Here is a 21,439-nt window from a genome sequence, read left to right on the forward strand (position 1 = left end):
GGCCGTGTTCAGGCAGGAGGGTCGTAGCAGGGCCCGAACCTTCATCAGGCCTGGCCCCTGCCTGGGTGACACTCATTCAGTGTCACTGGAGAGATCCAAACCCACAGACTGTGCAGGGTGTGGAAACCTCTCTTAGCTCGGCCCTTTGTCCCCTCCCAACTCCCTCTCCACTCCCAGTGAAGGTCAGGGATAGGAGCCTGGGCAGAGAGGTCTGCTCACGAGGGCAGGAGGCACACTGGTAGCCACCAGCATGTTGGGGTCCTTCCTTCTCCAGGCCCAGGCTGGAGTGGGCTGCCTTGCCACAGGAAGGTCTTCCCAGCTCCCTGTGGCCTTCCTGGGCTGGAGTGAGAAAAGTGAGGGCTTTCTTTGGAGAAAGAAATGGAAGAGAAACAAGGTGGGTTGGCCCTGCCTCTCTCAACTTCCTCCTTCCCAGGCAGTGGGTAGCCTGTCTTCCCCTTCCTGCCAGAGGCTCTGTGGAGGCTCTGTGGAGTTTGGGCTGGGCTTAGGGCTCCCTGCTGGTGTGGTGTTTGCCCAGTTGCCCTGACAACCGCAGGGCAGTGGTGGGGAGTGACATTGAGTGACCAGAGGACAGTGTACGAGGATCAAGAAGTCGAGACCCATGCTTCCCATGAGCCCCTTGGAACATTTGCCCAGGAACCCATTGTCCACATGGGGGCCTGGACCTAAGGTCTTGGGACCCAGCTGGCCCCTCTACCCCTTTCCCTTCCCAGCTGGTTCTCCGTGAGACTGGAGTTCTGAGATCTCTGCCTGAGCTCCAGCCTCCGCCCCCCCCCAACCCCATGCTGTTACCCTTCTTCCTGTCTGATTCCCTTTCCTTTCCTGTCTCCTCCTCCCACCTCCTCCCTGCACCGCCCGCCCATTCTCTCATTCCCCCTCCCCCCAGGCACAGCTGCTGTTTGGCTCACTCTATATATAGCGGCATTTTCAGGGTAATTACAATAAAACTGTTGAAAGGAGATAATCCAGCAAAGGAAGCAGAGTCTGACTCCCAGCCCCCTCCTGTCCCCGGTTTGGTGCAGCCCTGCACCCCCTTTTCCTGAGGCCTCCTGCTCCCACCCCCCCACCCCCAGTCTCACAGCCTCTCCTTTGGGCCCCATCTGCCCCAGTTGGGTGTGAGACAGAGAAGGGGAGAGGCAAGGGTAGGGGTGTCCAGAAGGTCCCCACAGGTCTCTCCTGGGTTTACTAAGGGCCCTGGCTACCAGCCCCCTGAGTTCTAGAACCATCCTCAGCTTCAGTTTCTCTTCCAGTATAACGGCTTCTCGGCAGGGAATGTTGATGTTGAAAGGCGGGGAGGAGGCCTGGGAAGGACAGTGGGTGCAAGCATAGGGTTTGGATTCATATTCAGTTCATTGGTCACCTGGCCGTGTGTCTTTGGTCATGTACTTCAACCTTCCTAAAGCTCAGGTTCCTCCTCCGTAAAGGAGTTCCTGTAAAATGCTCCGTGGCATTAATCGTCAATGACAGTATCACGGGTTGAGGACTCAGTCTCCCAGAGACTGTTCTTCATGCTTAAGCATATTTTCTGTTTTTTTTTTCTTTTCTTTTTGTTTCAAAGATTGAATGGTTTATTTTAGAGAGAGAGAGTGAGCTTGAAATGGGAGAGGGAGAGAGGGAGAAGCAGACTCCCCCCCCCACCCCACCCCAAGTGCAGAGCCCATTGTGGGGCTCAATTTCAGGATCCTGAGATCCTGATTTGAGCCAAAACCAAGAGGTGGATGCTTAACTGACGGAGCCACCCTGGCGTCCCAGCTTGTGCATGTTTTCTTTTCTTTTCTTTTTTTTTTTTAAAGATTTTATTTATTTGACAGACAGAGATCATAAGTAGGCAGAGAGGCGGGCAGAGAGAGAGGGGGAAGCAGGCTCCCTGCTGAGCAGAGAGCCCGATGCAGGGCTCGATCCCAGAACCCTGAGATCATGACCTGAGCTGATGGCAGAGGCTTAACCCACTGAGCCACCCAGGCACCCCTTGTGCATGTTTTCTTATTGAAGTTCATGTCTTTGACTTCAGCTAAGACAGAACATGGTTCTGCGGAGCAGAGGGATTTTACTGTCCCCCTCCCAGAACTTACCCTCCTGGGTCTGGCAGTCTCGGCTGGTGGCTTTCTGGGGCCCCAACATGGCTGCCCGGGTGTCACCGTGTTGCCTTTGGACTCCCTGACGCCCGTCTCTTGTCCCCACAGTGGAGGTGAAGCCAGTGCTGCCCGGAGCCATGCCCAGCTCCATGGGGGGTGGGGGAGGAGGCAGCTCCAGCCCCGCGGAGCTGCGGGGGGCTCTGGCAGGCCCTGTGGACCCCGCACTGAGGGAGCAGCAGCTGCAGCAGGAGCTCCTGGCGCTCAAGCAGCAGCAGCAGCTGCAGAAGCAGCTCCTGTTCGCTGAGTTCCAGAAACAGCATGACCACCTGACAAGGCAGCATGAGGTCCAGCTGCAGAAGCACCTCAAGGTGAGCGAGGGGGGCGCGGGGGGGCTGCCCAGACCTCCGACCCCCGCCCGGACCTGGCTCACCTGGGTTCTTCCCTCCCCCCACCACACCCCTGCAGCAGCAGCAGGAGATGCTGGCGGCCAAGAGGCAGCAGGAGCTGGAGCAGCAGCGGCAGCGGGAGCAGCAGCGGCAGGAAGAGCTGGAGAAGCAGCGGCTGGAGCAGCAGCTGCTCATTCTGCGAAACAAGGAGAAGAGCAAAGAGAGTAAGGCCTAGGGCCTCCTGCACCGTCCCCCAGCCCAGGGGTCTGGGCGCCAAGCACCCGGGTCAACCGTGCCCTGTCCTACAGGTGCCATCGCCAGCACTGAGGTGAAGCTGAGGCTCCAGGAATTCCTCCTGTCGAAGTCAAAGGAGCCCACGCCAGGCGGCCTCAACCATTCCCTCCCACAGCATCCCAAATGCTGGTAATGGCCCTTGGCAGGCGTAGGACACAGAGCTGCCCTGCTCAGGGGCTTGCCTGGCTGCAGGATGGCAGGGGGTCTCCTGGCCGGAATCCACAGTCGGGCCCTGCAGTCTCTCTTAGGGATGAAACTCCCACCCCTGGCTTTTTTCCTTTCTTCCCTCCCCAGGATCCATTTCTTATCCCTTGATGCACTGGGCATTTCCTAACGGTGCTTGCCGGGTGGGAGGCCCTGTTGGCTGGGTAGTAACCTAGGTCTGTTTCTATCCCCACTCCACATCCTCCAGGGGAGCCCACCATGCTTCTTTGGACCAGAGTTCCCCTCCCCAGAGTGGCCCCCCTGGGACACCTCCCTCCTACAAATTGCCTTTGCTTGGGCCCTATGACAGCCGCGATGACTTCCCCCTCCGCAAAACAGGTGTGTAGTGGCCAGCCTGGCTTTCTAGAATATGGCTCCTTGGAGGTGGGTGGGGAATGTGGTGGGGCCGGGCTACGGGTGGGTGTGTACCTATTCGTGTGGGTGCGTCTGAGCCCTGACTCCCTTCTCCCCAGCCTCTGAACCCAACTTGAAAGTGCGTTCGAGGCTAAAGCAGAAGGTGGCTGAGCGGAGAAGTAGTCCCCTCTTGCGACGCAAGGACGGAACAGTCATTAGCACCTTTAAGAAGAGAGCTGTTGAGATCACTGGCGCTGGGCCTGGGGGTAAGGGCTTCTGTCTTGTTCCTGTTCTGAGGTCCTGGGAGTGGGGGGCGGGGAAGGTGACTCTGAGCATGTCCCAGTGACAGCCAATTCTCCCGTAGTGTCGTCCGTGTGTAACAGCGCGCCAGGTTCCGGCCCCAGCTCTCCCAACAGCTCCCACAGCACCATTGCTGAGAATGGCTTTACTGGCTCAGTCCCCAACATCCCCACCGAGGTACAGGCCTGCTGAGGGCTGGGCGGGTGGGCCAACCTGCTCCATTTCCCTTGGAAGAAGAAAGGCAGCTCCTTCCTGTCTGTCTCGCTGAGAGTATCCAGCAGGGACCTCCCTGCCCATGTGGACAGGCTAGAGGGACCTGTTGCTTTTAGGTGGGCTTGTCCCATGGGCCTCTGGAGGACTGTGATCTCTCAGTACCCCCAGGTGGGGCTTGGTGTGGGGAGCAGGAAGAGCGAGGCACCATTCAGAGCCCTTGGCCCCGGAAAGCCCTCCTTTGCTGGCTCTCATGCCTGTCTCTCCCAACTGCTCCCTAGATGCTCCCCCAGCACCGGGCCCTCCCTCTGGACAGCTCCCCCAACCAGTTCAGCCTCTACACGTCTCCCTCTCTGCCCAACATCTCCCTAGGGCTGCAGGCCACAGTCACTGTCACCAACTCACACCTCACCGTAAGTACGGGGCATGTGCCTCCTCCTCCTTCTGGTGTTGAGTTCTGCTGTCCTGGATGCCTCCAGCTGGGGCTTTGGTCCACACAAGGCCCCGAGTGACAGCAGATGGCCTTCTGGTGGGCAGAGAGTGGGTGCGGGATGCTGATCCCGGTTGGCAGGACTCGGGGCCATATAAGCCCCTCCCTCATCTCCACTTCCCTTCCCCACCACAGGCCTCCCCGAAGCTGTCAACGCAGCAGGAGGCCGAGAGGCAGGCCCTCCAGTCCCTGCGGCAGGGTGGTGCACTGACGGGCAAGTTCATGAGCACATCCTCCATCCCTGGCTGCCTGCTGGGCGTGGCGCTGGAGGGCGACAGCAGCCCCCACGGTCACGCCTCCCTACTGCAGCACGTGCTGCTGCTGGAGCAGGCTCGGCAGCAGAGCACCCTCATTGCTGGTGAGTGGGCGGGGGGGGGGCACCCAGGTGTTAGGCCGCTGCAGAGGCCCCACAGGGCTGCCCTAACGGAGTAGCCAGGGTCGCTCTCCAGCTCTGTCCCAGCTGCCCTCCAGGGCATCGGTGACTTCTCCCGTGTCCTCCAGACACGACTGAGTACATACAGCCCACCAGGCGCTGTTCTCGAGGTCATCCACGGCTGCCACGTGCTCACATCCTCGAGCCGCACTGTCTGGTAGACCTACATACAGCACGAGCCACGCTTGTAACTTCAAGTTTTCTTTTTTTTAAGACTTTATTTATTTATTTGACAGATAGAGATCACAAGTAGGCAGAGAGGCAGGCAGAGAGAGGAAGGGAAGTAGGCTCCCCGTCAAGCGGAGAGCCCGATGTGGGGCTTGATCCCAGGACCCCGGGATCATGACCTGAGCCGAAGGCAGAGGCTTTAACCCACTGAGCCACCCAGGTGCCCCCCAACTTCAAGTTTTCTAGAGCCATGTGGTAATATGTAAAATGGGGCACCTGGCTGGCTCAGCTGGGAGAGCACATGACTCTTGATCTCGGTCACGGTTGTGAGTTCGAGCCCCATGTTGGGTGTAGCAGTTACTTAAAAATAAAATCTTCAGGAAAAAAAAAATGAAAAGAAACTGTTAAAATTAACTTTAAAAACATATTTAACTCAGTAAATCTGGAATATTGTCATTTTTTTTAAAAAAGATTTTTATTTATTTATTTGACAGAGAGAGAGAGCACAAGTAGGCAGAGAGGCAGGCAGAGAGAGAGGGGGAGGCAGGCTTTCTGCCAAGCAGAGAGCCCGATTGGGAGCTTGATCCCAGGACCCTGAGACCATGACCTGAGCTGAGGGCGGAGGCTTAAGCCACTGAACCACCCAGGCGCCCCAATATTGTCATTTTTTAAAAGATTTTATTTATTTGTGAGAGAACAAGCATGAGATGGGTGGAGGGTCACAGGGAGAAGCAGACTCCCCGCCAAGCAGGGAACCCAATGCGGGACTCGATCCTGGAACCCCAGGATCCTGACCTGAGCCAAAGGCAGATGCTTAACCTACTGAGCCACCAGGTGCCCCTTATTTATGTATTTATTTTTATTTTATTTTTATTTATTTTTATTTTTTAAAGATTTTATTTATTTGACAGAGAGAGATCACAACTGGGCAGAGAGGCAGAGAGAGAGAGAGAGAGGAGGAAGCAGTCTCCCCGCTGAGCAGAGAGCCCGATGCGGGGCTTGATCCCGGGACCCTGAGATCATGACCTGAGCCGAAGGCAGAGGCTTAACCCACTGAGCCACCCAGGCGCCCCTATGTATTTATTTTTAGATTGTATTTTGTTTATTTATTTTAAAGATTTTATTTATTTTAAAGATTTTATTTATTTGTCAGAGAGAGCATGTGCACAAGCAGGGGGAATGGCTCAGCTCCTACTGAGCAAGGAGCCTGATGGGCGACTTGATCCCAGGACCCTGGGATCGTGACCTGAGCCCAAGGCATATGCTTAACTGACTGAGCCCCACAGGGTTCCTTATTTATTTATTTTAGAGAGGGAGAGAGAATGTATGCGGGAGAGGGAGAGGCACAAACACACTCTGTGCTGAGCAGGGAGCCCAACGTGGGGCTTGATCTCACGACCCCGAGATCCTGACCTGAACCAAAATCAGACGTTCAACCGACTGAGCCTCCCAGACATCCCCATCTCAATTTAGAGGGGCTGCATTTCAAGTGCTCGGTAGTTACAAGTGGCTGGCATCCCAGAACTGGACAGCATAGCTTTGGACAGTCAGACCTTAAGCAGCTAGTGGCATCAGAAGAGGTTCTGCTTAAAAGACATACAATCCTGGCCCCAGGCTTCCCCACCCCATGGCATCCATGTCTACAATCAGGGCAGTCTTGTTGCAGTTGGAGGAAGCTAGTTATTATTTACCTACGCTGAGGGTGTAAGACTATATGTGCAATCATAAGGGAATCAAAGGGAGAGAGTGGTGAATCCAGGAAGGCTTGCTGGAGGCAGTGACTCTGAGCTTACAGGACCATTCCATTGTGGGGAGGAGGAAGAATGGGGCTCAGGTTGGGGAGCCAGGTACCCCCAGGCCCCTCCAGGGTTTTTCCTGATTACATAGGTGGTGGCGTTCTAGGCGGGGGAGAGAGCTGGGGTAGGACGGGGGTGCCCAGCACCCTGGCAGTGATGGTTCCTCCCCTCCTCCCACTGCATAGTGCCACTCCACGGGCAGTCCCCGCTGGTGACAGGTGAACGTGTGGCCACCAGCATGCGGACAGTGGGCAAGCTTCCACGGCACCGGCCCTTGAGCCGCACGCAGTCGTCCCCGCTGCCCCAGAGCCCCCAGGCCCTGCAGCAGCTCGTCATGCAGCAGCAGCACCAGCAGTTCCTGGAGAAGCAGAAGCAACAGCAGCTGCAGCTGGGCAAGGTGAGCTGGGGGCGGCCAAGGGCCAGGGCGGTGCTGGGGGCCGGGCAGAGCAGGGCACTGGTCTGGCAGCAAAGGAGCGGGGGAGTGGGGGGCTAATGCCCTGGGCCATCCCCAGGCTCCATCTGCTCCGACATATCACCTGGCCTCCTGGAGAGGCTCCGTACGGCTGGCCAGCTGCCAGGGGAGGCCAGGGAAAGACAGACCATCCTGGGCCGCGGCTGCATGGCTGCGCCCCCTCCCAGCAGATGTTCCCCCTCTCTCTGCTCCCCCAGATCCTCACCAAGACTGGGGAGCTGTCACGGCAGCCCACCACCCATCCCGAAGAGACGGAGGAGGAGCTGACCGAGCAGCAGGAGGCCTTGCTTGGGGAGGGAGCCTTGACCATCCCCCGGGAAGGCTCCACGGAGAGCGAGAGCACGCAGGAAGACCTGGAGGAGGAGGAGGAGGAGGAGGAGGAAGAGGAGGAGGAAGAGGGGGAGGAGGACTGCATCCAGGTCAAGGATGAGGAGGGCGAGAGTGGCCCTGAGGAAGGGCCCGACTTGGATGAGTCCAGTGCTGGTTACAAAAAGGTGATCCCTCCACCCCAGCCCTTGATCACCGCTCCTCTGTCCCCCACATCCCGGTCCATCTTTGCCTTTCCCTCTCCCCGCTCTGCGTGGCCCAGGATGCTCGGGGCGGGTGGGGGGGTAGCTTTATGTAGAGGGCAAACACGGAGGAGGAGGGGGCCGGGGGTGGTAGAAGGGGGTGCTGCTTGTGCTGGTCTCAGGAGAGCCTCCTCCGCCCAGTCCACCAGCCAGTCCTGGCTGCCCCTGTGACTGTCCCCCCGCTGAGCTCTGTGTGTGTGTGTGTGTGTGTGCGCGCGCGCACATGTGTGTACTTTCGAGTGCCCGTGCGTTTCCGCCTGCTTTGGGCCAGTTGTGCGTTGGTCTGTATGTGCACACGTGTGTGTGTACACACACACCCCCACTGTTACTCCCGTCTGCCCCACACCTAGCAGCACTCCATTCACCGCGGACAGCGCTGAGCCCTCCCGGCCTGAGTCATCCTGCCCCCTCCCACGCCCCCATCTCTCCTGCCTCTTACCTCAGTGCTACTCTGGCTGACTCATCACGTCCCCCCGCCCCCCCATCTCCTGGGAGGTGGCAGTGGTGAAGGCTGCAGTGCCTCCTGTTTCTGGTGGGAGGAGATGGGGAGCTGGTTTGGAAGAGAAGGGCTGGAACAGGGGGCCCCCCGGGAGGCCCCAGGACACTTGTCCTCACTTTCATCTCCTGCCCGCTCTCCCCTGTGCAGGTGTTCTCCGACGCCCAGCAGCTGCAACCACTTCAGGTGTTCCAGGCGCCCCTCAGCCTGGCCACTGTGCCCCACCAGGCCCTGGGCCGCACCCAGTCCTCACCTGCTGCCCCCGGCGGCCTGAAAAGCCCCCCAGACCAGCCCGCCAAGCACCTCTTCACCACAGGTGAGCCCTGCCCCGCCAGTGGTCCTCCCCGAATGTGCCAGGAGCCTGTGCGCGCTACCTCAGCCACAACCGGCTGAGGGACCACGGGATTTTTGTCCCATCATCACATAAGCCCTGGGTCCCTGGGTGCCGAGAACCTACTGTCTCAGTTGGGCCACGGCCTTCTCTGGGCCCTGTCCTCTCTGTGAAGTCAAAAGTGAGGCCTCAGTCCATCCCCGAATGGACTGGGCTCTGAGGGGGCACAGATGCCTGGGGATGGTCTGACCCCACCAGTGGGGTGTCGGGAGTTGGGGGCGTGGCACACACAGGCTGTGACAGAAGGGGCAAAAGGAGGCCGTGCCCCAGATGGGGTGCAGTGCTGAGATCATGGTGGGCAGAAATCAAAACCAGTGGGGGTTTTGGCTGCAGCTTGAGGAGCGGGGCGGCTTTTGATGGGCAGTAACAGGTGAAGGGGACCACAGGCGGAGATAAGAGGGGCAGAGTGGCTGGGGGGCAGGGTGTGAGGAGGTCCCCGGGACAGGGCAGGCTGTGGGGAGCCCAGGGAGCCCTGCCGAGGGTGGCCGCGGCTAGCTGGACTGACAGGTGCGTGTGCGGCCCAGGTGTGGTCTACGACACGTTCATGCTGAAGCACCAGTGCATGTGTGGGAACACACACGTGCACCCTGAGCACGCCGGCCGGATCCAGAGCATCTGGTCGCGGCTGCAGGAGACGGGCCTGCTTAGCAAGTGTGAGGTAAGGGAGCCCTTCCTTCTTCCATCCCCTAGCCCAGACCCAGCCAAAGCCCTTGTGTCTCCCCATCCACGAAGCCTCTCTCTGTGTCATCTTCATCCTTTGTTCAACCCCTGACCTCAGGGCCAGTCCCCTTAGCCACCTCTCCGTTCCTTCCCTTGCAGCCCGCTTTGCTGACTGGGTTGGTCCTGGACCGGGGCGCCTGGGGGCCAGGGCGCACATTCACAAAAACCCTTGGATTCTCTGAAGGCCAGAAAGTGGCTCCATGTGTCCCAGGCTGTGGGGCAGAGAGAGGGTGTGGGCCTCAGGGAGAGCTGGGCCTTCGGCGTGTCCCCTCACCGGCCTCCTCTGCTCTCCCTGTGCAGCGGATCCGGGGTCGCAAAGCCACACTGGACGAGATCCAGACGGTGCACTCTGAGTACCACACCCTGCTCTATGGGACCAGCCCCCTCAACCGACAGAAGCTGGACAGCAAGAAGCTGCTGGGTGAGCTGGCAGGCGGGGTCTGGGCTATGTCCACCACCCTGCGGGGATAGGGAACTGTCAGGGTAAGGAGGTGGGTCCCCTAGGGCACAGGCCATCCCCTTGCTGCACTGCCCATCTCCAGGGTGCGCGTCTCCAGTCCACATAGACTATCACACGGGTGGGGTGCACTGTGGCTTGTAGAAGGGGGCGGGTCAGTGATAGGGGAGGGCTCTGCTCTTCTCCCTGATCATCTCCTTTTTCTTCTTGCCATCTGCCCCAGAAGTAAGGTGTCCCCTCCCCAGAATAGGGCACAGACCTCTTCCAGCCGGTGTGGGCCACAGAGGTCTATCTTTTGCTTGGGTCTGGCCGCCTTTTTCAGGCATGGAGCTCGCCACCCTCTGCGGGCCCCAGCTTCCCAAGTAGCTCTGTCCCTCTTCTATGCAGGCCCCATCAGCCAGAAGATGTATGCCGTGCTGCCTTGCGGGGGCATTGGGGTGAGTAGGGTACCTGCTAATAGGGTGGGTGGGTGGGTGGGTGGCTCTCCCAGCTCTTGCCTCGCCTTTCCTGCCCACCATGGCTGCTGGGCCCACTGTCCAGGTGCCCACCCCCATTCTTGCCCTCCCCCTGCAGGGGGCACGCTGAAGCCTGCTCTCCTGCCCCCGCAGGTGGACAGTGACACTGTGTGGAATGAAATGCACTCCTCCAGTGCTGTGCGCATGGCAGTGGGCTGCCTGGTGGAGCTGGCTTTCAAGGTGGCCTCAGGAGAGCTCAAGGTGAGTGTGTGCCCAAGGCTGCGGCCCCCCTTGGCTTGGTCCTCAGGGGTGGAGGACAGAGACAACCTTGCCTTTCCCTAGAGCAAGGCACTGTCCCTGGGCATCTTAACTATCAGGTGCCGGAGTCGGGGTGGGAGATGCTAGCTCCTGGACCAGCAGGGAGGCGAGGGGTCAGGAGGGGACTGGGAAGGAGGCAGGGGCATCTGATGCTCTCAGGGGTATCTCAAGGTCAGAGATGGTGCCTGCTGGCACACGTGGCCTGTGGCTGTGTTCCTAGCATGAGGGTTCTCTTCCCTGCCTGGTTTATTTTTCCTCCTGTATTCACCCTCTCTGTGGCCACCTTGCCTGCCTGTCTGTTTGTTGTCTCTGACCCTCCATCTGCACCTCTTCAGAATGGATTTGCCATCATCCGGCCCCCGGGACACCACGCTGAGGAGTCGACAGCCATGTGAGTTCCCCTCCCACCAGACCCACTGCCCTCCCCCCTTCCCTTTTCCCTCCCAGCTGAGCTGATGTGTCTGTTTTTCTCCGGGAGCAAACATCTGCTACAGCTGACCTCCCCAACCGTTTTCTCCCCCTACCCGGCCACCAGGGGTTTCTGCTTCTTCAACTCTGTAGCCATCACAACCAAACTCCTGCAGCAGAAGCTGAACGTGGGCAAGGTTCTCATCGTGGACTGGGTAGGCAGTGGGCTGCTGGGGTTGGGGTCTGCCTTTAGGAGGGCCTCACCCCGACACTGCCCCTTCTTCCTCAGGAGCCCACACCACTGCTGGGCCTGAGGCCTTACCACAGCTCTTCCTGCTGGAGCATTCGCCCAGCCCTCCCATTCCCGTGGGGCTCCCGCCTCACAAAGAGACTCGAAAGTGGTTTTAGCCCTGGTCCATCTTGGCCCCCACCTTGTAGCCTCAAGCAACTGAGATTTTCTACCTCGAATAGTATAGACTGTTACCAGCATTGCTAGAACCACTCTTCTTTTTTTTTTTTTTAAGATTTATTTGTTTTAGAGAGAGTGAGCGTGCATGCCTGGTGGGAAGGGCAGATAGAGGGAGAGGGAGAGAGAAATCCAAGTCGACTCTGTGCTGAGCACGAAGCTCCATGCGGGTCTTTATCTCACGACCCTGAGATCATGACCTGAGCTGAAACTAAGAGTTTGGGCACTTAATGGGCTGCACCACCCAGGCGTCCCTGGAGCCACTCTTAATGCAGGGGGGTGGGGGGGTGGCGGACTCTGCTGGGACACACAGTACTGCTCCTGGCCACATCGAGTAGTACAAACAAGTTTGGATGTGCATTTCTATAAATGGAGACCCTGAGCTGTTGGGTGACATAGCCACAAAGTCACATAGTTTGGGGTGTTGGGCCTGACGCGTGTGCTCCTGCTGCTGGGCACCGCTTCTCAAACCCCACCTCTCAGGGCAGCGGGAAAGGCACCCACCACTCCCGGTGACTGGGAAGTACCCAGGAGCAGTCGTCAGCAAAGACGACATCTCTTTGAAGCCCAGTTCTGGCTTAGAAGTTCATGGAAACGTTGGGTTCATCAGAATGTATCTGCTTTCAGTTCCTTACCAGCTCTAAGGTTTCCTCCCAATTATTGAGTGGAATGGGCTTGCAGGGAGGTCCACCGTATGTATTCCGTGGCTTTGTGTCTCTGCACAGTGACCCACGGACCCCGGGTAGAGAAGCATGGGGTGATACAGTGGTGAACGGAACACGATGCCCTGTAGCCAGTGATGGGCTGCACCCCCCGAATTCACCATAGAGTGGAGGTGGGGGGCAAGTGGAATTTTGACCGTTGGGGCCAGAGCCTGGGATTTTTTTTCTGATGCTTCCATCCCTCCCCACTAGGACATTCACCATGGCAATGGCACCCAGCAAGCGTTTTATAATGACCCCTCTGTGCTCTACATCTCCTTGCATCGCTACGACAACGGGAACTTCTTTCCAGGCTCGGGGGCCCCTGAAGAGGTATGGTTCCTGGGCTCAAACGTGGGGCCCCTTGGGGAGGTGGCAGAACAGGACCTGGCAGGGAGCCCTGGAGGCCTGTGGTGGTGCTGGGTCCCCAGGGAGTCTGGGCTCCTAGTGGGAGGACCACACAGGCCAATTGCCCCTCCATGCAGAGCAGCGGTGAGTGGAGCAAGGGCTGGAATCAGGGCTGAGGGTGGGGGCGATGTCTGGGATCCCCAGGCAGTGAGAATAACCCCTGCCCCACCGCGCTGCCAGGTTGGCGGAGGGCCGGGCGTGGGGTACAATGTGAACGTGGCATGGACGGGAGGTGTGGACCCCCCCATCGGAGACGTGGAGTACCTAACGGCCTTCAGGTGGGGACTGAGAAGGGCCAAGGGCGGGGTGGGAGCCCCCTGGGCCCTGCCATGGGAGGGGCAGAAGGCACTCAGTTTGGTGCGGGTGGAGGGGGTTGTCTCTGGGTGGGGACCAGAGCGAGGTGAGGCCTGGCCTAGCCACCCGCCTGGGTCAGCTTGGGCCCTCTCCTTTTGCAGGACAGTGGTGATGCCCATTGCCCACGAGTTCTCACCTGATGTGGTCCTGGTCTCTGCCGGGTTTGATGCTGTTGAGGGACACCTGTCTCCACTGGGTGGCTACTCTGTCACTGCCAGATGTGAGTGCTGGGGGATGGAGGGAGGCTGCGGAGCAGTGAGGACGGGGTTGAGTGGGGACACAGAGCAGGAAGGGATTGGTATTGCAGAGGCTGGGAGGATGGAAGCGGGGTGGGGGGGCAGGTCCAAGACTTGGAATCATCTTGGCAGGAGCCTCCTGCTCTCCCTCTGCCTGCTTTGGACTTGAGGACAGGCAGGTGGGTGTGGGGTAGCAGAGGGTACGTCTCCTCCCAGATCATAGGGATAGAGCTTGTTGATCCCTTGTGTTTCAGTGGTGTTCCTTGGGACGTATAATTGGAATTTTTTAAAATCTCATCTGTTGTTTTATCTTTAATAGAGCATTTAGTCCATTGACATTAAATTTCATTATGGAGATGTATTGGGGCTTAAATTTGCCATCTTATTTTGTGCTATTTGTTCCACCTCTTTTGTTTATTTTCTCTTCTTCCTTACCTTCTCCTGTTTTGTTTTGTTTTCCTTCTTCCTCCCTTCACCCATCCCTAAAGGCTTTGGCCACTTGACCAGGCAGCTGATGACTCTGGCAGGGGGCCGGGTGGTGCTGGCCCTGGAGGGAGGCCACGACTTGACCGCCATCTGTGATGCCTCTGAGGCCTGTGTCTCGGCTCTGCTCAGTGTAGAGGTAAGGGGTACAGGGAGGCAGTGGGGGTGAGGGCCAGGGAGAGGCTAGTAAGGGAGGGCCCCTTTCTTGATCAAGCAACACTGATCAAGAAGGTGGGAAGGTTTTCCTGGGTCCTAAAGACCACTGCTGGCCAGGGAAGGCTTTCTGACCCAGGATTCCTCCAGAAAGCTAGGTTCGCCCCTGTCATGGGAGATCTCTGGGGCCGAATGTGGGGTGTTTAGGGGACCAGGCCCCACCCTGGCTCACTCCCCACCATGAGCCTTCTCTTCTTTCCCCTTCAGCTGCAGCCCTTGGACGAGGCAGTCTTGCAACAAAAGCCCAACATCAACGCAGTGGCCACGCTAGAGAAAGTCATCGAGATCCAGAGTGCGTGAGATGAGGCTCAGACCTCAGCCGGCCAAGGGGGCAGAAGCTTACAGGCCTGCCAGGGCTGGGGATGTAGTATGGGGCTCTCTGTTCTCCCTGACCCCTGCTTGCCCCTTGTCTACAGGCAAACACTGGAGCTGCGTCCAGAGGTTCGCGGCTGGTCTAGGCCGTTCCCTGCGGGAGGCCCAGGCAGGTGAGACGGAGGAGGCGGAGACTGTGAGCGCCATGGCCTTGCTGTCAGTGGGGGCAGAGCAGGCCCAGGCTGCTGCAGCCCGGGAGCACAGCCCCAGGTAAGCTTCCTTTCTGACTTCTGCCCTTGCCCATGCTGGTGCCCCTACCTCAGTGTCCGCCCCCCCCAATCACCCTGTGCTTGTTCCTCCAGGCCGCCAGAGGAGCCCATGGAGCAGGAGCCTGCCCTGTGACACCCTGGCCCCCATTCCTCTGGGCTTCATCATTGTGATTTTGTTTATTTTTTCTATTAAAAACAAAAAGTCACACATTCAACAACGTGTGCTGTGTGGGTCTCTCAGCCTTGCCCCCCTGCTCCTCCAAGCTGTCTTGGGCCTCGCCCCCAACTTGCCACAGCGTGGCCCACGTCTCCATTCTAGAAGTTTGCTTCCCCTGTAAGGCGTGTGGGGAGGTGTCCTTTCCAGCCCCTCATCCATGTTGTGTCCCATGCCCACTTTCCCGCAGGCTGTCCTTTTCCCCCTTGGAGCCTGGGCCAGTTTAAGGTGGGCATGGGGGCCCAGATAGTACCGTCTGGTTTTGGGGTCTCCCTGACTGAACAGGGAACAGTAAGTTTGGTGCCTTGGCTTCAGTTGACTTGGGGGGAAATGCCTTAATTTCACCCTCCTTCCCTCTCCAACCTCAGGGGAAGATCGGGAAGGTTGCTTTACAGTGTAAGATACAGAGTGGAAGGGAGGTGGTCTCCCATCCTGCAGTTTCCCACCATTTTCCCTCTTTGTCATCCTCACCATCTCTGCATAGACCCCCTTTCCCTCCTTTCTCCTGGCCTCAGCACTGAGGGGAGGGCTTCTGCCCCAGGAGGTGAGCCTGTGGTCTGTGGGCCAGGCAATCTTACTTCACGCTTCTCCTGGCCTGTTTTCCGTTCCCAGGGGCTGGAGAGGGTCAGAGTGTGTGGGGAGGGATGGGGTGGGACTCCTAGGTTCTGAGGGACCGGGGGAGCTGCAGAACCAGGCCACTCTCTGCCTTACTCTTTTGCTTCCCTGGCCCTCTGCTGGCACAGCCTGGGGAGGGGGACGTGATCCCTGCAGGGGGACTCCAGGCTGGTGAGAGACCCACTGCTGTTCAGGACCACATTACCCCAGCCATCCAGCAGGCCATGAGAAGGGTCAGTGGCCCACCTCCCTCCTGTGGGCTTTGACCCTGAAGCCCAGGGATGGTGAGGGTAGGGGTTCTAGAAGGGGCAAGGCCAGAACCCAGGAACCCAGGAGTCTGCCCTCAGCTATAGCTTCCCTTCCTCCTGGGCTTCCTCTGCTGGTCACTAGCCCAAGGGAGCTAAGACAGGAGGAACTGAACAGCACCCTTTCTCTTTCCCAGGAGCCCAGCCTGGCCCTCTGTTTCAGAGGTTGGGGAGCTCATAAGTCTTCTAGGGAATGCGGTCTAGCCTGTAGGAAACCAAAGATGGGAAGCGGTTCCCAGGGGGCTGAGTCTTCCTCCCTCTTCCTCCCAACACCACACATACTTTCTTTCCACTCCATCCTGAGGGCCTCACCTGTCTGTTTACATATTTATTATCCTAATGGGGGCCTGAGTAGGATTGAGGGAGCTAGGAGAGGGCCAGGAGTCCCACCACCATTGGCTCATTGTGTACTGTGTCTTGTGTATTGTTAGTGTGTTCTAGATCCTCCTGGGGGATGTGGATGGGGCTAGGCCCAGTGTAGCAAGCCTCACCTTGCTGAGCCCCAGCTCCAGGCCCTTAACCCTCCTTCTCCCCATGGCTGGTCTGGTTCTCATGTAAACCCACTCTTTGCTTTGTCTTCCTGGATATGGATTTCAGTTAAGTATTTTGTAATCTGTTACACTGTGTGTCCTTATGTAAATAAACTTGTTTCTGGCAGTGCCTTCTGGGGCTGTTGTCTCTCTTCTCTGGGCTTCCAAATGGAATAGAGGTTCTCATTCCCCATCCTGGCCCAAAAAACTGCTCTGCTTTTCTCCAGTCCCTGGAGTAGCCAATTTAGGAAACAAGAGGCTGGGGTGGGAGAGAGCGGTGTCTCTGTCCTCAGAGGTTAGAGATAAGGTTTCACCAAACCTAGCCATAGCATTTCATGGGACCTCTCTTGTGGCCTAGGTGGCGATGCTGGGGAGAGGGCCCAGGCGGAAGGTCTCCGTGGAAATGGGTGTGGGGGGGGCAGAACAGGTGGCCTGGCGAGGGTCTCACTTGGACACACACAGGCAAGATCAGTGGAAATGTGCGCATAGGCAAGAAAAAGAATCCGGAAGTGTTCAAGGGCTTTATTGGGGCTGTTCTGAGCCCCTCACAGTGTTACAGGAGCCCATTGGTCTTGATGTTGCCTTAGCTCTCTGGGAGCTCAGAGGGGGAAGGCAGGACGACCAGCCTTTCTGGGAGGAGAGAAGGCCCTTCTCTGGGGCTAAGACCAGATGACAGAGCAGTGGGAGACTGAGGATGAGCAGGGCCTGCTGGGAGCTGGAAAGGGAATGGGGCTGCCTTCCGGAGTGTGGAGGTCACGGAGTGTTAGCTTTTTGGGGTGGGGGATGCAAATGGGAACAGGAGGCACCTGAAGTCAGGAAGAGCGGACAGGTGGTGTTTCGTGGGCACTAAACGTGTACACCACCCAGGGCACGAGGGCCAGGACCAGGCATGGCCACAGGGTGTACTTGAGGAAATTGAAGATGTAGAAAAGGCTGATCTGAGGGGGGTGGCCCAGCCAGTCCAGGGGGCCCAGCAGCCCCATGGCCAGCACAAGGCAGGCTATCTTCTGGCCATGTCCCAAGTATGCCCGCCGTACCTGGGCATAGCAGGGAGAGTGCAGGGCGATGCCCAGACCCAGGGCGGCCCCCGAGTCACGGCTCAGGGAGGCAAAGGGCCGGCTATCCACGTGCACCCACTCAGGCCGCTCACACCACTTGGAGGCCAGGTTGATGGACCTATGGGGAGGAGGGTCTTTGCCAGGAAAGATTCCCCTCAAAGCATGAGGGCCAATGGCTTTTAGCTCCTTTGGGGTCTACCCCCATGTTCTGCTGTGACCCAGGGAGAGTCTGTGTTTGTGAAAAGGAACGTGTCCCCTTTTAGCTACAGCAAACCAGGGACCTACCAAGGCTTGGTACAGGCGAAGCAGGACAGGCTCCAGCCTGCCCAAGCTTCAGAGCAGGACTTACCAAGAAAGATCCAGGCCCAGTGTAAAGAGGGTCCAATAGATGAGGCTAGCACCCAGCAAGAGGGCCAGGGAGGTCAATCCGTAGAAGCTTAGCTCCCGCTCCGTGGGCACGCGGGGGGTCACGAGCCAGCCCAGGACAGCACCTAGAGAAGTGGGGTAACAGCAGCTTCAAGGGGTTTGGGATATGAGCCCCCTGAGCTGTAGGGCAGCTTGGCAAAATAGTCTGAGCTGTAAGGACACCTTGGGGTCCACTGTACAAAGGGAAGATCCTATACCGGTCCTCCCACTGCCAGAGGCACCCCCAGGCCCACCCTGGGGCCCCAGCTGCTCACCAGTTATTAGGCCACCCAACACCTGGTGAGGGAAATGTGCTAAGAGGAAGATCCGGGACAGGCCGACCGCCAATAGGAAGGTGCAGTAAGCCAGGCTGGGTATCATCCTTACCCAGTGGCTACAAAGAAAAGCAAACAGGTCAGGGGGTGTCCATGCACAGCTCGGCTTCCCCCAGCACTCAAGCACTTACTTCATGGTTTGACCAAATGCCCCAGGGCCCCCAGAACTCCAGCTCCCAGGCTGCCCTGCTGCTGGGTTTTTTGGATCCAGGGGTTGGGAGGATGGTAGGCAATGCCGAGGCGTACCTGTGGGTCCGCGTGGCCAGCTGGGAAGAGATGGCCGTCATGATGGGCCAGAGGGCGGCTCCTGTGATCATGCAGTGTCCAGAAGGGCTGCCTGCCAGGGGATCCAGAAGCTTGAGGTGAGAGCATGAGCGTGGAACTCAGGAGCCCCTAGTGATAGCTGAATGCAGTTGCCATTGCACACCTCCCCCTCACCCCCACCGCTGCCCCCCCGCCCCCCCCCCCCCGCCCCACCTTGGTCCCTCTGCCCTGCAGCCTACTTCACCGCTGCCTGAGCCCACTGCTCTCAGGCTTCTGCTTTGCCCTGTGTCACTTGGCTCTACTCAAAACAAGGTGGTTAGCTGCACTCTGGCCTGGGCGCTCTCCTCCCAGAATTCAACTCAGTCTTCCCGGGCTCTCTTTGTTCTCTGGGTCAGTAACGGAGGGGCTGGGTGTCTGGTTAGGCCACCCTGGCTGAAAAGCACTCTGAAACACTCACCAAACCCTAACCACACCAGGACAGGGAGGTTTGGGGCTTCCTACCTGGACCAGTTTCACAAGAAGAGGGGAACTGGTGAACCTGGGCTGGGGCCTGGCTGTAGTACCCAGACTCATGGACCCACCAAAAGGGCCTGTCTCCAAACAGAAACCTAGAAGAGAACAGATGCAAGATGACATTACACACACATGCAGCCAGGGGAACAGGCGGGGAGCAGAAGGATGTTTCTGGAGGGCCTGCATGATGGAGTCTGCAGGGGAGTCCAATTCTGTGCATTACCTTGCAGTGATTTTTTTTTTTTTTTTTTACTTTGGAAGAGAATGCACGCTATTTTTAAAGAAGTGATGAGGAGACAAGAGACCATGTGCGTGCACATGTGTGCAAGTGCGCACTCGGAAATGTTCATTAATTCCACTCTTATCCCACTACAGGACCAGCCCTACTCTTCTCACTCCTAGTGAGCCCGGGACCTGCCCCTTTTGCTCCCAGACCCCTACTCGTGCTCCTGCTTCTCCCTCTTCCTATTCCCCAAATTCCAGCCTACATGTGAACTCCTTAGGTGTGTCTCCGGTGTTTGAAACCGGGAAAGGGAAATGGACAGAGGAAACTGAGAAAGAACAAGGAGGACCAAAAGCTCAAGATCCCCTGGCCTGGCAGGTGCTTCGCTGGACCCTGGGAAACAGCACACAGAAGAGGCTACGCTGCTGGGGCCAGAAAGAGAAAAGGTGGGAGAGCAGAAAAGATGCTGCTGGGGAGGGACACAAGAAAGGGAGCTGCCTCTCCTTGCCACCAGGTTCACACACCAGGTGCTCCAATCACACTTAGGAAATGAACAAGGGCTTTGTCACGTGGGGGAGGGGCACTGAGCATGTCTACCCAACACGGCTCACACAGATTCTGAGCAGAGAGAGAAAGCAAAGCAAAGGGCAATTAGGCAAAAAGGAAATGGTGAGACCGTTGCTTTTCCCTTTTCAGGAGGGATGAAACTCTTGCAGAGAAGAGTGGAGGGGAGGGTAACTCCTATTTTGTTTTTTCAGCAAGTCATTCCAGCCTGTTCAAATGTCTCCTCTGAACTCCCTTCCCTCCCCCAGGCAAGGCATCAGGCCACAGGGGATGAGGTGAATGGGGAGGAGCAGCTCACGCCCAGCGGGAGGCATAGCTCCCCTCTTCACCCCGGAGAGAACAGGTGGCACCAAGAGATAAGCCCTGGGGGCCCCACACACTTGCCTGGGATTCCCAGCTTCTAAGTCTGTGTGAGGAGCCCACTAGTAAACGGAGGAGAAAAGGAAGGAGCAAGTGTTTCCTGGGAGGCAGTGCTTTTCAAGTCTTACTAGGCACTCCAATTATCTGAGGTGTTTGATAAAATGCAGATTCTGATTCAGTAGCTCTGGCCTGGGGCTTGAGATCTTGCATTTCTAGCAAGTTTGCAAGGGTTTCCCAAGCTGCTGGTCCCGGTCCAGGAAATGCACCTTAATTCTCCAGCACCTTAGCAGCTATTGTGAAGCCTGGCACAAAGCATGCTTCTTAGCAACTATGTCAAATAAATGAATGTCTAGATGAATGAAAGGGGGAGCTGAGAAGCAGGACTTTATGCTACTTAAGCCGCCCTAGCCTCTTCTTAAAATACAGATTCCCAACCCTTTCCCTGAAATTTCTAAGTCTGTATGTCTGAGGTGGGATGAGGTACTGCATTCTAAAGGCGCCTCTTAGGTGATTTCTCTGATCAGGCCTGTTTGAGAAATACGGGTTTAATGAGTAACATGGGGACTCTGAGGTCTGAGACCAAGATGCACAGTGATGCTCAAAGGAAAAAAAGTCAGGGGACACGGGGTAGGGGAGAGGAGGTCTTAAGGCTATGGGTTCAGTGGGGCGGGTTGGCGGGGGAGGTCCGAGCCCTTAAGGCACCTGCTTAGAGAGATCAGGGCTTGCCCAGGACTCAGGGCCCTTGGGGGTGGGGGGCCAGGGCGCCGAGGGCTTCGCTGTCTCACCACTTGAAGACGAGGTTGAGCCACTCGGTGATGAGGCTGATCCAGAGCACTGCGATGCCCACGCGGCGGGAAGCGTAGTAGGCCGCGGGGAAGTAGAACAGAAAGAGGCTCTTGGGATCGCCCAGAAAGGTGACCCAGAGCCACACGTTCTCCAACCAAGGCAGTTGGTTTTGCAGTGCCTCGGCCATCGCGATGCCCGCGCCCAGCGTGGACTCCATGACGACCCAGGAGCCGGCCTGGCGGGTTTATGCTCTAAGGCGGAAGCCGAGGAGTCCCGGAGACAAGGAAGCGGCTCCCCACTGCGGTCCAAAGCCCACCTCTCTAAGCCCCCGGCTCCGCCCCCGGCCCGCGGCCGGCGCAGAGCCCCGCCTCCTGCCCCGCCCCTCAGCAGTCCCAGACTCGCGCGAGCCGGGCCTTTAGCCGGTACCGTTTCCTCCAGTGCTCTTCCCGGGCCTTCCTTTCTACTGGGCAGCGCAGGGGACAAATCTTTGCGAAGGCGTTTCCGCAGAGCCCCACGTGGCCGCTGTTGCCGGCACGTGGGCATTGGGCTCAGAGGCGGTTGTCGCTGCTGTTCCGGGTCAAAGGAAGGACTGACTTGCGGGTCGGCGACGCGCCCGGGGTTCTCGCTTTGCCGCTGCGAGATGGATGTGTTATCACCGACATGTGGATTCATTCCATACCAGGCCTCTTTTCTCCGGTACCGCTACCCTCCAGAGATATTCTGAGATTTCATGAAGTGAAGGCTACGGGCACTGCTTCACCGGCGGAGCCAGGCATCGCCGGTCAGCGCTGAAGCGGGACCTTAAATTTAC

At 57.9% G+C, this 21,439-nt stretch overlaps 2 protein-coding genes across 8 annotated transcripts in view; one reads left to right on the forward strand and one right to left on the reverse strand.

Annotated features, from left to right (window-relative positions):
* Positions 1 to 14,671, forward strand: part of HDAC5 (histone deacetylase 5) — a 36,974-nt gene extending 22,303 nt beyond the window's left edge. For 3 of the 7 annotated variants that reach the window (XM_047706163.1, XM_047706166.1, XM_047706170.1), the window contains 24 exons: positions 2,202 to 2,461; positions 2,559 to 2,703; positions 2,788 to 2,902; positions 3,186 to 3,316; positions 3,451 to 3,597; positions 3,681 to 3,808; positions 4,123 to 4,254; positions 4,467 to 4,689; positions 6,914 to 7,125; positions 7,398 to 7,694; positions 8,413 to 8,581; positions 9,181 to 9,314; positions 9,677 to 9,797; positions 10,221 to 10,270; positions 10,442 to 10,549; positions 10,942 to 10,997; positions 11,142 to 11,229; positions 12,395 to 12,514; positions 12,770 to 12,867; positions 13,045 to 13,163; positions 13,668 to 13,801; positions 14,083 to 14,167; positions 14,292 to 14,457; positions 14,550 to 14,671. In XM_047706163.1, coding sequence (XP_047562119.1) covers positions 2,202 to 2,461; positions 2,559 to 2,703; positions 2,788 to 2,902; positions 3,186 to 3,316; positions 3,451 to 3,597; positions 3,681 to 3,808; positions 4,123 to 4,254; positions 4,467 to 4,689; positions 6,914 to 7,125; positions 7,398 to 7,694; positions 8,413 to 8,581; positions 9,181 to 9,314; positions 9,677 to 9,797; positions 10,221 to 10,270; positions 10,442 to 10,549; positions 10,942 to 10,997; positions 11,142 to 11,229; positions 12,395 to 12,514; positions 12,770 to 12,867; positions 13,045 to 13,163; positions 13,668 to 13,801; positions 14,083 to 14,167; positions 14,292 to 14,457; positions 14,550 to 14,589 — 3,278 coding nt within the window. In that variant the 3' untranslated portion in view covers positions 14,590 to 14,671. The remainder of the gene's footprint in view (positions 1 to 2,201; positions 2,462 to 2,558; positions 2,704 to 2,787; positions 2,903 to 3,185; positions 3,317 to 3,450; positions 3,598 to 3,680; positions 3,809 to 4,122; positions 4,255 to 4,466; positions 4,690 to 6,913; positions 7,126 to 7,397; positions 7,695 to 8,412; positions 8,582 to 9,180; positions 9,315 to 9,676; positions 9,798 to 10,220; positions 10,271 to 10,441; positions 10,550 to 10,941; positions 10,998 to 11,141; positions 11,230 to 12,394; positions 12,515 to 12,769; positions 12,868 to 13,044; positions 13,164 to 13,667; positions 13,802 to 14,082; positions 14,168 to 14,291; positions 14,458 to 14,549) is intronic. The other 4 variants (XM_047706168.1, XM_047706169.1, XM_047706164.1 and 1 more) reach the window with 3 other exon arrangements.
* Positions 14,672 to 16,626: 1,955 nt separating this feature from the next.
* Positions 16,627 to 21,069, reverse strand: G6PC3 (glucose-6-phosphatase catalytic subunit 3). The gene is made up of 6 exons (XM_047706189.1): positions 20,628 to 21,069; positions 18,684 to 18,790; positions 18,165 to 18,255; positions 17,859 to 17,977; positions 17,528 to 17,669; positions 16,627 to 17,296 (listed from the first exon to the last, which is right to left on the reverse strand). The coding sequence occupies exons 1-6, from the start codon at positions 20,843 to 20,845 to the stop codon at positions 16,933 to 16,935; spliced, it is 1,041 nt and encodes a 346-aa protein (XP_047562145.1). The 5' UTR covers positions 20,846 to 21,069; the 3' UTR covers positions 16,627 to 16,932.
* Positions 21,070 to 21,439: the final 370 nt, after the last annotated feature.

This window comes from Lutra lutra, chromosome 16, assembly GCF_902655055.1.
Source record: "Lutra lutra chromosome 16, mLutLut1.2, whole genome shotgun sequence".
NCBI classification, from domain to species: Eukaryota; Metazoa; Chordata; class Mammalia; order Carnivora; family Mustelidae; genus Lutra; species Lutra lutra.